At 39.2% G+C, this 13314-nt stretch overlaps 1 protein-coding gene across 2 annotated transcripts; it reads right to left on the reverse strand.

Annotated features, from left to right (window-relative positions):
• Positions 1–396: 396 nt before the first annotated feature.
• Positions 397–7461, reverse strand: NGDN (neuroguidin, EIF4E binding protein). Of its 2 annotated transcripts, XM_012649407.1 has the most exons (10): positions 7411–7461; positions 6995–7054; positions 6099–6170; positions 3265–3402; positions 2749–2886; positions 2377–2500; positions 2115–2283; positions 1192–1348; positions 990–1047; positions 397–583 (listed from the first exon to the last, which is right to left on the reverse strand). In XM_012649407.1, the coding sequence occupies exons 1-10, from the start codon at positions 7420–7422 to the stop codon at positions 564–566; spliced, it is 948 nt and encodes a 315-aa protein (XP_012504861.1). In that variant the 5' UTR covers positions 7423–7461; the 3' UTR covers positions 397–563. The 2 variants fall into 2 exon arrangements, with proteins under 2 accessions (XP_012504861.1, XP_012504860.1); XM_012649406.1 differs by lacking the exon at positions 397–583 and having other exon boundaries at positions 644–1047.
• Between the last annotated feature and the right edge of the window lie 5853 nt (positions 7462–13314).

Below are 13314 nucleotides of genomic sequence, written 5' to 3' on the forward strand. Positions count from 1 at the left end.
AAGTGGAGACAAAATAACTCTTGCTGATGTGGAAAGGTTCTATCTTGCTTTTGATTATAGCCAAGCTCCAAGGTTTCCTGAACCATTAATGCCACCTGGTGGCCAGGCCAGATATATTAATAAAACCTAAAATCCATGTAGTTGAGATACCTATATTGCATTGTTAACAAATCATACCGGAAGTTGGGGCAATGTAGGTTGGAAGAGTTGATTATACTATTCTAAAAAATGTTGAGAATATTTTTTATAAAATAACCAATTTCTAGTTTCTAAAATATATTATCAAAGAAAACTATATAAAGCCAAACTTTTCACACTTCCAAAAACATCTCATCTTTTCCTTTTCACTCACTCACCAAAAACACCCCACACCGGCGATTCCAGTTATACAATACATGTGCAAAGGGGGCTTTAATTCGTTAAGTAAAATCAGTTTTATTAGTAAGGATCTTTCCATATGTCCGAAGCAAACAATTAATGAATTCCAAGGAAAAACCTACATATGATGAAATTAGAAGTATCCCAGGATGACAAAAAATATATATAAATATGTACACCCAGAATCACCGCCGCCTCCGAAAACCTGAAAGGAAGGGAAACCAAGAATGAGCCAAAGGACAGTAGGAAAAGCTGAAGGGACAGGAAAAAAGGACATCTAGAGAGAAGGGCTCAACAGAAGTGGGTGTCCCAAGCAGTACTCTCTACCTTCCCAGCACGTAAGACTAGAAGAATGAAATTGAAACGGGATAATGGGCCCTTCAAGTGACACTTTCATAGTTCTATTTAAGGAAGCCTTAACAGGAGCTGTGGGACCATAGAGATGGATTCCAACGATCCCTTGTGTCAATGATGCTGATTTCCAGCTTAGGCAAGGAGAAAAATAAAAGCCCACCTACGGAGATTCTTGCCCAGTACAGAAGCAAATCCTGAGTCCCAATTCATATTCCTCACCTTGCACTTGATCACCTAAGTCCTAGCAGTTCGCTCACCTTTTTTCTTCCCACCTTTCTTAGGTATCTTCTTCCGCTTCTTAACAGGATTGTGATCCTGCAGACAGATGGAGAAGTGAAGGAAAGGCAGTGTGCTTCCCAAATGTCAGCATCCCTTCCCCTGTTCCTCACAGTAATAAGCCCCACATACACTTGGCTGCAAGCATAAAGGTCACCTCCTACTACTGTATCTCAATCTCACCTCATCAAGATGAGCAGTCCCTCCTGTCAAAGCACTGATGTCACTGAAGTGCGTGAGGGAATGAAGTTGTGAGCTCATGGCATTTGCTCGTTTCCGTCGTCCTTTCTCTCGTTTACTGACACTCAAACGCACCATCATGCTCTCCTCGTAGTTAATCCTGCCGGAGAAAACAGACACTGTTCACAGCAAGCTCAGACCACAGAGATGGAAAGCTCCAGCCCAGAACTTGGGCTCAGGTATTTACTCATCCCTTGTTCAGAGAATTCCCAAGAAGTTTCATAGCAGATGAACATTGTATTTAGTACCAATTTACTGAATGCTCAATAAGCTTCCTCAATGAAATGATCTCTATGCTGGAACTTCCCTCATCCCAGAGATAAACCCATAGCACATCCACAGTACTATTAATATTTAAAACATTTTACCAAAAAAATTCATATTTAAGCTCTATAAACAAGATTACCTAAATGGGCCCTTTCGTGCAAATCCATCAACTATAGACTGCATCCGAGCAAAGTTGATGAACATATTCGAGTTACAATTCCTTTTCTACTTTCCTTCCCTGAACTTATCTAGCTCTCTCGGTGCTATCATAAAAAAACCTGCCTTTATTGCTCTCTACACAAAAGTGGGAACTGTGACAGTGAAATATAGAATTTTAAAGTCACACTATGTGAATCTGTATACATTCCTCTTCGTACAGCTTTTGCTTCAGCCTAAACAGTTGGGAAAAACAAAACATTTTTATCAGTTCCTATTCTGTACTTCAAGCTCCTAACTCATAGAACTATCATCTCACATTTTTTTACTCCACTTTCTACATAACGTTGGTTCTCTTGGTAGCAAGTTTAATCACATTCACCTAAAGTATGAGGACCACGCTCCACAGCATAGAAATAATTTCTAATTGCAAGGGCTCAGACCTGTGTTGGTCCTCCTGACTCTGGCGAGTAACATGAGGATGCCGAGCATCACGGATTTCCTCCGGTGCATCTGAGTACTGCTCCTTAAGTTCACGAATGACAGAGCTGCTCAATGCCCGTCTTTTGGCTCGTTCTAGACGCTTCTTCTCCCGCTCAGCTTCTGTTTCGTCTATACGATAAAAATCAGCAGGTGTTATCCCAGAAGAGAGAAAATGCAAAGAGAAATAATTCATGTTGATGAGGCAGCAGCCACAACTCATACCATAATGTACTGGAACCAAGCGTGGTGGAACATATTTCTTAGATACTCCTTTTACAGATTTCTTCCCTGAAGCCTCAGACTGGCCATCCTCTGCTTCGTCTTTTTCCTCATCCTCAGAGCTCAACTACAAAAGGAACATAATCTCCACAAACTTAGGAAGCATTAGACAGACATGGGAGAAGAAACCCAAAAGCTGGAGTACCCTGAGGAGGTGGGAATATAAATAAAAGAGAGAAAAGGGAATCTCATACTCAGCCTTCTAAGGCACAAATTGGAAAATCATGTCATAAGAGAATCCTAGAAGATTGAGGATCACCACAAGGCCCATTCTAGACCCATCAGGAAAAATCAGGAGGCTAATGCAACCCTTACCTTGCTCATCATGTTGCTGGGATGAGGCTTAAAACGAAGTGGATCATTCTCACTAAGGCTGCCTGTCACTGCAGTCTTGACCAATTTGTCAATTTGATACTTCAGTTTTTGGTCCAATGGACGAAGCTTTTCCAAAACCTACAATGTGGTAGTTAAATGTGATTACATCCCCTTCCCCAAATCAAACATACACCAGAGTCCCTATATTAAGGCACCAGATAAGGCATAAAGTAGAGCAAATGAAGAGAAAAATACTTTTTTTATTTGGTTTCCTTACTTTAACAAGAGAATACCCACTTAAATGAGAGCTACCATGTGACAGCCTTGGAGTTGAAGATTTAGAAACCTGCTGGGCATGGTGGCACACACTTGCAGTCCCAGCTACTTGGGAAGCTAAGGTAGGTGGATCACTTGAGCCCAGGAGTCCGAGACCAGTCTGGTAACATAGTGAGACCCTCATCTCAAAAGAAAAAAAATTTAGAAACCTAAAACTCCAACATGCCAAATGTTTCATACCGTGCGAATCTCCACCAGTCTCAAAACTGCAGCATGTCCCTTAAGAGACCCTCCAGAGGCTTTGTCCAGGATAAGGTGGCTCAAATCCATAAGGTACATGAGCAGCAGCTGATCTTTCACTTCCAAGAAGCTGAGACCCTGAGGTGAACAAAACAGTAAGAGATGCAGATTTGGTTTTAGCCAAAGAATCTGGAAGAAGTCTTGGACAAATAGGATGTTTTTTCTAGTTTCCCCCAATCAGTTCATATAAGGTATCTGGAGTAGTCTCAAGAAGTAGCTATATCTAAGATGGCCAAAGGAGAAAATTATGCTAACACAAGAAGCAAACTCAGAGAATTAATGGAAGGACAATAAGAACAAGAAAAACCCATAAAATATATCTCCAAAAAAGACTTATAGCAGGGTTTCTCAATCTCTGAGCTATTGACATTAGAGGCCAGAAAATTCTTTGTTGTGGAGGGCTGTCCTGGGTATTGAAGGTTTTCAGCACCATCCTTGGCCTCTACCCACTAATGCCCAGTCCCAAGCTGTAACAATTAAAAATATCTCCACACATCACCAAATTTTAAATTAATTTAATCAAAATAATTACTGATTTTTATCCCCATACAATGGACTTACATGATACAGGTAAAATGAATGATTTATATGTACTGATATGAAATGAAATCCATGTCAATACAAGTTGTAGAAGGTGTATATAATATGGTTCCAATTGTGGGGGGCATGGGAGTATGATGCACACATTTTTATATGCATAGAAAAACGTCTGGAAGCAGGAAAGGCAAACCCATACAAAAAAAGAAAGAAAAAAAATGTCTGGAAGATAACACACAATTAACTGTTACCCCTAGGAAGTGAGATGAGGAAAAAGAAGAAATGGAGTACTTGTATTGTGAAAGGTATTTTTCCAACAAGTGAATATTACTCTTATAATTTAAAAAGATCTCAAAAAGAAAAACGTATCCCAGTGGTTATCTCAGAGTGGTGATTGTACTGATGTTTCATTTTCTTGTCTGTGCTTTTATGTATCTTCCAAACTAAGATTAGAAAATGTATCACATTTATGGGCAGAAAATCAAGCAAATGCTATACATTTATTTTTTTAAACAAAAGAAAGTAACACATGTACCCACTGACTTAAGTTATAGTTGTTAAATAAAACAAATGCGTATTGTGACTGCATAAAATCAAACTGACCAAGTCCACAGCCTTGGGAAAATCTATTTCAGAGAGGTAAAATACTTTGGCCAAGATTACACAGTAACAGGAATATAGCTGGAATTCAAACTCAGTCTGACTTTAACACCTAAGCCCTGGGTATCTTTAAACCAACATGCTAAGTTCTTGAGAGCAACACTAGTGTGGTATAGAAGGAAAGTAAAAGGTTTAAAGCCAGACAAATTAAGTTCTGAATTAGGCATTTGGTAGTCAAATATTGGGCAAGTCACTCAACCTTGTGACCTCATTCTCCTTATCTGTAAAATATGTATAATACTCCCTTCTTTCCACAAAGAATAATTATGAGGCTCAAATAAGATAATGTGGAAGCACTTTGTAACCAGTAAAGCACCTAGTAAAAATCTTTGGTCATAAAAGAGAAGTCAATAAATATCTGTCCAATAAATAAACAAATATATAGCGATCTAAAAAACATGCTGGCAGTCCACCTGTCTCAAAAAGGCCAATGGATCACATCATGGTACGTAGGACAAAGACAGGTAAGAATTTGAAGAGTAGGTTCTTCTGACATACTTGGGCATTGTCAAGTTCAAATTGGGTTACAAGGGTACGACAGGAAAAAAAAAAGATTTAAAAATAAGAAAAAATAAAAATAGACAATAAAAACAAAAGTGAATGATGACAAAGAAAAGGCAAAAAGAGAATATATTAAAAATGCTGTTACTTATCTTTCTAAAAGCACAAATCTGCTGTAACTCCCATGCTTAAAAATCTTTCAGTAATTCTTATTATAATAATTTCCATACTTTTGCTTACTTATGGAATATTTTGCTTAAGTGATATCTTATGACAAAAGCTCAATATATAAAACAGATAATACCAAAGTTTTTCAGTTCAAGCAGGAATAAGAGGTCTAGAGTCTCCCTTTTATATTGCTCCACACCAATGATCCCTGAGAAGGTTCTTCCAGACCCTAATTTGAAAACTTCAATTTTAAGATGCATGCTGTTCTCATATTTTAACATCTCTTAAATCAAGATGCATCTTTCAATCAATGGTATCTTAGCATTATGTCTTAGATGAAGAGGCAACATGTTTTCTTAGTATATAAATTAAATGGTATGCCACAATTAGTAGCGTCTTAGATTAGATGAAATACGAAAGTAACTCCTCAGTTGGCCTACAATGCTCCTCACAGAGTGACTACTTTTCCAGTCTTAATTCCTACACATAACACAAAGTGTATATCCAACCACAAAAATGACTTATCTCCTTTCCCACAATGTCACCATGCTTTTAGGTCTTTGTGCTTTTGCACATACTGTTTCTTTCTGGCCTTCTGACTCCTATTTATTCCTCAAAATTCTATTACCTCCTCTGAGAAGCTCTGCCTGACTACCTCTGCTCCTCTGGCAGTTAATTCAACTCTCTCCTCAGCTAGCACATCGTTCCTCATGACTCTGTAAGTGATCACTACTAATTACATCTATTGCTTCGATCTGTCTTCCCCCGCTAAACTCCAGCACAGAAACTGGATCTCATTCGTCTTTGAAGCTCTAGTACTTACAACATATAAGATACAGTAAATCTACAATGGAAGAACTAGTGAGAATGTGAAGTTAGGGGATGCTTACACTTTAAGTACATCTTACCCTCTCCGTAGGATAGGCTCCGGCTTGGACTTTTTTTGTCAGTGTTTGCACTTGTGCAGTTACAGCCATCACCTGAAATTAGCCCAAATAAAACAGCTGTTTAGACTACAGCAAGTCATGTCTGTGAACTGTGAAGGGTAAAAGCTGAACAACGCCACCTAAAAGTTATATGAAACATTGAAGTATAGTACTCTCTTTTCAGTTCTGGGAAAGTAGTGGAGAGATGGCACTTCAAAAGCCAGAAAAAACTTTCCACTTCTTGTTAAAGAAGAAACGACCTTTACCAAAGGATGAGGAGGGGATGAGGACTGAGACAGTGGTGATAGGAAGACTGGAACTTTATCTGTACTGGCTGACCTTACAATGCATAGAACTACAGACGGTCCCTGACTTAGAAAAGTTAGACTTATGACTTTACAACTTTAAGAGAATTTGAAAGCAAAACACATTCGGTAGAAACCTTATTTCTCATGATGCTGGGCAGTGGCAGCAAGCCAAAGCTCCCAGTCAGCCACTTTCGACTTCTGATATTTTCAATTTACATTGAGTTTATCAGGATGTAACCCCATAATAAATCGAGGTGCACCTGTATATAAACATATATTAGCTGGGCACCCAAAGGGCAAATCATGTCACCATTCCCAGCATCGGTCTTCCTAGCTCTAAGAGTAAAGGAAAATGATTCAGATGATTTCTTTTTATAGTTTTCTATATTCCTTGCAGAAATCAATTACTTTGAATTCTGGCCTGAAAGAATTTTCATTAAGTCATTTTACTCTTACAGTATTTGGTAGCATTCATATATCTGCCCCCAATTCATCAAAGTTTGAAGGTGAGGCACACAAAGTCAAAACCAATCCGTGACTAATCTATTCCAAAGGGCTGACACTACTCACCTGCTCCTGTAGGTTTTTCAAAAGTGTCACAGCATTTGGCAGGTCTGACTCCAGCATATCCTGAAGAATGAGCAGGAAAAGTAGAGAAAAGTCATTATTTCCTCAGGGTTGAAAAGGCGTAACGTCTGGGATGGGAAACTCCCCTCTTTTCTTCAGACACACCAGGCTTGGGGCCTTCTCATTCCGGTGCACATGCAGCCTCCCCTAAAAGCCAGCCTCTGTGGTTACTGGGGAGGAGCGGTAACTCCCGGCCTGTCTCCCTACTGTTGCTTTTGTCCCGCTGTGTCAGGGAAGCCACCTCCCTGAAGCAACTTCCATCACCGCTCTTCCTTCGTGCCAATAGTTTGCCTCAAGCCGCTGAGAGGAAAGACAATGTCCATAACAGCTAAGGGAGGAAGATTCCACGATAAACTCACCTGCGCCGCCATCTTCGCAAGGCCCGCCCCTTCCGGGGCCGAACTTTCTTAGCGCCAACGTTGACTTGATAGACAACTACCGCTTGCAAATCTAAGCCAATAGGAGTAGGGACTCTTTCACTTCCGTCCTGAACAGGATAGACGAGAGGAGGAGTCTGATTTGGCCAATGGAATAAAGGAACTGGCTAAATTCGTCAGATTTGGGAGGAGCTCTAATGGCGTAAAGTTGCGCTTGGAAAGAAGCATATGGTTGGTAGCTTGAGTAGAATGATTGAAGTTTAACTAATAAAAGATGAGCAAATGATTGACTGAAAGTTAGAAGGGCCAATGGAAAAAAGCAGTTAGCGGAGCGAACTGAGAGCGCATTGGCTCCCGGATGCCGCAGTGCCCAGTGTCTTTTTCACGACGTTTACCTTGTAGTGCCCGAACCCGCCGCTAGGTGACGGGCCTCGGCTTCGCTCTGAGGTACCCACGTTGCGGAATCGCCATTGCTGGCTGCTCCTCCAGCGAGGGCAGCTCGCGATTCCTCACAGATGCCGTGGTCCTTAGATCGATTCTGTGACTGTACTCCTTGTGTGATCATGGACAAGTTACTCAGTCTCTGAGCCTTTTTCATCTGTAAATAAGAGAGTTGGGCCAGAGAAGCCCAGAGCCGGGGTTTAGAAACAGATTACAAGGACCCCTGACCTCTTCATGCGCACCGGAGGGCGCTGTGAAAGCCTCCAGATGCGGCCCCGACACTCGACACTCGTCTCTCCTACCCGTTTGGGGACAAGAAAGGGAATACGTTTTGCAAATGAGGAAACAGTTCATATTTAAATGACTTGCCCCTGGTCACACAGGTCCGCTACAGAACTCGGTACAAACCGAGGCTGTGCATATTTCACTATGCCCCGCCTCATCATTTCTCAATACTTTAAAATATGTCACCTCTCTCTGGCTTCTCACAGGCTGGTGAAGTAAGCTGGATGGGTATTAATTGTCCCCATCATCTGCCTTAAGAAATAAAACATCAAAAGGGCAAATGATGATCTTGAATTTTTACCTGCAATGGCCGAGCTGACCTGGGACTGGAAATCAGATCCCCTAATGTGAAGCTGTCTTATAGAGCGAAGGAAAAAATAACCCCGGTATCTTGGCAGCTGAGGTGGAAGAATCCAGGTTTCTAAGTCTTGCTGGACTCAAGAAGAAGAAAAGAGAGGGTATCCAGTACCTACTCTGACATTTATTTGCTACTTCAGGCCCAGCTCTGGAAGCTCAGGATGCTGTAACAGCATGCTTAGTCAATGTTTATGAGGATTTGTATTGTGAAAAGTTTCTATTTCAACGTAAATTCTCATACCTATCTAGTTAGATCACAAATAAGTTTTTCCTTTTCTTGGAACTTGGAATCTAATTTGTTCATGTGGATTATTATATTAGTGAGAAAACATTACACTGCCTTGTTTTAGTTTTATTTTATTTTTTATTTTTTTTGAGGCAGAGTCTCGCTTTGTTGCCCGGGCTACAGTGAGTGCCGTGGCGTCATCCTAGCTCACAGCAACCTCACACTCCTGGGCTCAAGTGATCCTCCCGCCTCAGCCTCCCAAGTAGCTGGGACTACAGGCGCGAGCCATCATGCCCACCTAATTTTTTGTTTCTTTTTTTAGTTGACTGGCTAATTTTTTTCTATTTTTAGTAGAGACGAGGTCTCGCTCTTGCTCAGGCTGGTCTCGAACTCCTGACCTCAAGTGATCCTCCTGCCTCGGCCTCCCAGAGTGCGAGGATTACAGGCATGAGCCACCACGCCCGGCCTTGTTTTAGTTTTGATTGATAAAATACTTGGCAACTGTAAGGGCAGAAAGGTGTGATACCTTTCCTCACCCATCATAAGGGTCAGGGCAAACACTCCTATAACAATAGAGAGATTCACAAGAGAAAAGCATAACAAATTTACTTAATCAAAATTTTATGTGATAAAGGAGCCTTCAGAATTGAAGATCCAAGGACCCAGGAAAAACTATCCATTTTTATGCTTAGGTTGAGTGAAAAATGGACAGCATCTAGAAATGTGATTGGACGAAAAGGGTATGACCTGATAGTAATAGACCGAGGGGGGAACCCAGCAAGCCCTGTCTGTTAAGATTTTTCTTGGCCTCTCTGTGTAACAATCTTTCCTCCCAGAGACAGGGCAGGACCCCTCTGGAATGAAAGTAGTGGGTCTTATGACCTACTATCGGATGAGGTAGGTCAGAAAATTTCTTTATGGCCAGCTCTTACACAGAAAGGCTGGGGAAGGTTAGAGTAATATGTCTAGGTTTTATGGCTGGTTTCGGGGAGAGGGGTTCTAGTTTCTATGACCTGCCTTGGGGGAGAAAGAAGGGCAAGAGGCAGGAGGGCAGGAGAAGGTCAGAGAGAGACTTTACCTCTGAGGCTGCTTCTAAGGTCTTCCAATCTCCTTTAGTTCAAAGTACTCAATATGCCCAAGTGTCATACTTTGGGGTATCATTTTCTGAGCCCCAACACAACCATTCCTTTTGTTATAAAATCTTGGAGTTAACAGTCCAATAAATCTTTGTAAAGCTCTTTTTGACTCAATCAACCAATAAGGATCGGCAAAGAATACAAGATCATTACATTTATTGTCTTCTATTTCTTTCAACAGCTCCACAAACTGGCAATAATTCATAATATTTGCAAGTATATACTGAGCAAATTTTTAAACAGCTTTATTGAGATTTAATATACATACCATACAATATGCCAAAGGATACAATTTAATGGTTTTTAGTATATTGACAGAGTTGTACAAATATCACCGTAATCAATTTTAGAGCATTTACCACTCCAGAGAAACCAGTACTCATTAGCAGTCACTTTCCCTTTTTCCCCATCACCCCACCCCCAGCTCTAGACAACTACTAATCTACTTTGTGTCCCTATAGATTTTCCTATTCTGGATATATTATTCATATGGAATTATGTAATATGTAGTCTTTTGTGACTGGCTGCTTTCGCTTAGCATAATGTTTTCAAGGTTTTATCCATACTGTAGCATATATTAGTACTTTATTCCTTTTTACTACTGAATGACATTTCATTGTAAGGATATATACCACATTTTATTTATCCATTCATCAATTGCTGCACATTTGGGTTGTTTCTGACTATTATAAATAATGCTGCTATGAACATTTGTATACAAGTTTTCGTGGGGATGTATGTTTTAATTTCTTTTGTGTATACCTAAGAGTGGAGTTGCTGGCTTGTATGGTAATTCTATGTTTATCCATTTGAGGCACTGCCAGAGTATATTCCAAAGGGCTACATCATTTTAAGTTTCTACCAGCAATAAAAGGGTTCCAATTTTTCCTCATCCTTTCCAATACTTGTTATAATCTGTCTTCTTAATTATAGCCACCCTAGTGAATATGAAGGTATTGTCTTATCTTGGTTTTGATGCATTTCCCTAATGGCTAATGATGATGAACATCTTTTCATATGCTTATGGATCATTTGCATATCTTTGAAGAAATGTCTATTCAGATCATTTGGTATTTTTAATTGAGTTATTTGGCTTTTAATTATTGGTGTAAGAGTTCTTTACATACTCTAGATACAAGCCCCTTATTAGATATATGATTTGAAAATATTTTATCATTCTATGGGTTGTCTTTTCACATGCTCGATGGTATTATTTGAAGCACAAAAGTTTTTAATTGATGAAGTCCAAACTCTGTTTTTTCTTTGTTTGCTTGTGCTTTGAGTGTCATATCTAAGAAACTGTTACATAATATAAGTTCATGAAGATTTATGTTTATGTTTTCTCCTAAGAGTTTAGCTCCTACATTTAGCTCTTTGATGCATTTTGAGTTCACTTTTGTGCATGGTGTGATGTAGAGGTTCACCTTCATTCCTTTGCATCTGGATATCCAATTGTCCCAGCAACAATTGTTGAAAAGACTGTCCTTTCCCCCACTGGGTTGTCTTGGTACCCTTGTTAAAAATCAATTGACCATAAATGTATGAGTTTATTTATGGACTTTCAATTCTATTCCATTGATCTATATGTCTACCTTTATGCCAGTACAACATTATCTTGATTACTATAACTTTGTAATAAATTTTGAGATTGGGATGTGTAAGTTCTCCAATTTTGTTTTTTTTCAAGATTATTTGGTTATTCTGGGTCCCTTACATTTCCATATGAATTTTAGGATCAGTTTGTCAATTTCTGCCCAAAAAAAACTGGCTGGAATTTGGATAGATATTGCAGTGAATCTATAGATCAATTTGGAGAATATTTCCATGTTACTTATACTGAGACTTCGAATCCATGAATATGAGCTGTCTTTCCATTTGTTTAGGTCTTCTTTAATTTCTTTCCACAATATTTTGCAGTTTTTAGAGTATAAGCTTTGCATTTCTTTTGTTAAATTTATTCTTAAAATGTTCAAATTATTTTTCATATCGTGTTAGGTTCCTATGCTGCTTTTACAAATTATAATAAACTTTGTGGCTTAAAACAACAGAAATTCATTCTGTCACTGTTCTGGAGGCCAGAAGTCCAAAATCAGTTTCATTGGTCTGAAATCAAGGTGTCAGCAGAGCCACACTCCCTCTGGAGTTTCTAGGGGAGAATTTGTTCCTTGCCTCTTCCAAGCTGGTGGCTGTCTGTGTTCCTTGACTTGTGGCCATGTCACTCCAATCTCTGCCTCCTTGGTCACATTGCCTCCTGTTCTATATTGTCAAATCTTCTCTGCCTCTTTTTTATAAGGAGGCTTGTGATTGGATTTAAGGCCCACCTGGATAATCCAGAATAATCCCCCACTTTAAATGCCTTAATTCAATCACACCTGCAAAGACACCCCCTCCCTTTTTTTAAATAAGGTAACATTTACAGGTTCTAAGGATTAGGATCTGGTATCTTTAAATGGCCATTATTCAGCCTACTATAAATCCTATTGTAAATGGAATTGTATTTTAATTTCATTTTTTGATTGTTCATTGCTGGTGTATCAAAATCCACTTGATTTTTGTATATTGTATTTTGTACCATGCAACTTTGCTGAACTGGTTTATTAGTTCTAATCATGTTTTAGTGGATTCATTAGAATGTTGTATATGTAAGATCATGTCATCTGAAAATATGGTTTTACTTCTTCCTTCCCAATCTGGATGCCTTTTATTTCATTGTCTTGCCTAATTGCCCTGACTCCAGTACAATGTTGAATAGAAGCGGCAAAAGTGAACATCCTGACTTCCTATTCCTGATCTTAGGGGGAAAGCATTAAGTCTTAGACCAGTAAGTAGCATGTTAGCTGTGCGGTTTCAATAAATGCCCTTTATCAGGCTGAAGAAGTTCCCTTCTATTCCTAGTTTGCTGAATGTTTTTATCCTGAAAGAGTGCTGGATTTTGTCAAATGCCTTTTTTGTGTCTATTGAGATGATCATGTGACTTTTGTTCTTGATTCTGTTGCTATAGTATTTTACATTAATTGATTTTCATATCAACCTTGCATTCCTGGGATAAGTCCTAGTATAATCCTTTTTATATGTTGCGGATATAGTCTTATATTTGTTGAAGATCTTCACATCTATATTTATAAGAAATGTTGCTCTTTATTTTTCTTTTCTTATGATACCTTTGTCTAGTTTGGTATCAGGATAATATTGGCCTCATAAGATGAGTTGGGAAGTGCTGAAAAATTTTAATAATTATATCCATGAATTTTTCATACAGTCTGTTTCAGAAAACTGAACACAAATATTTTAAATATGTGTCATGTGGAAGAAAAAAGCAATAAGGGAAACATCAGTTTCTTATGATTTTTTTTTTAGAGACAGGGTCTCCCTCTGTCACCCAGGCTGGAGTACAGTGGCACAATCACAGCTCACTGCAACCTCCAAGTCTTGGGCTCCAGT

This window comes from Propithecus coquereli, unplaced genomic scaffold (assembly GCF_000956105.1).
Source record: "Propithecus coquereli isolate 6110/MARCELLA unplaced genomic scaffold, Pcoq_1.0 Scaffold3, whole genome shotgun sequence".
Classification (NCBI taxonomy): Eukaryota; Metazoa; Chordata; class Mammalia; order Primates; family Indriidae; genus Propithecus; species Propithecus coquereli.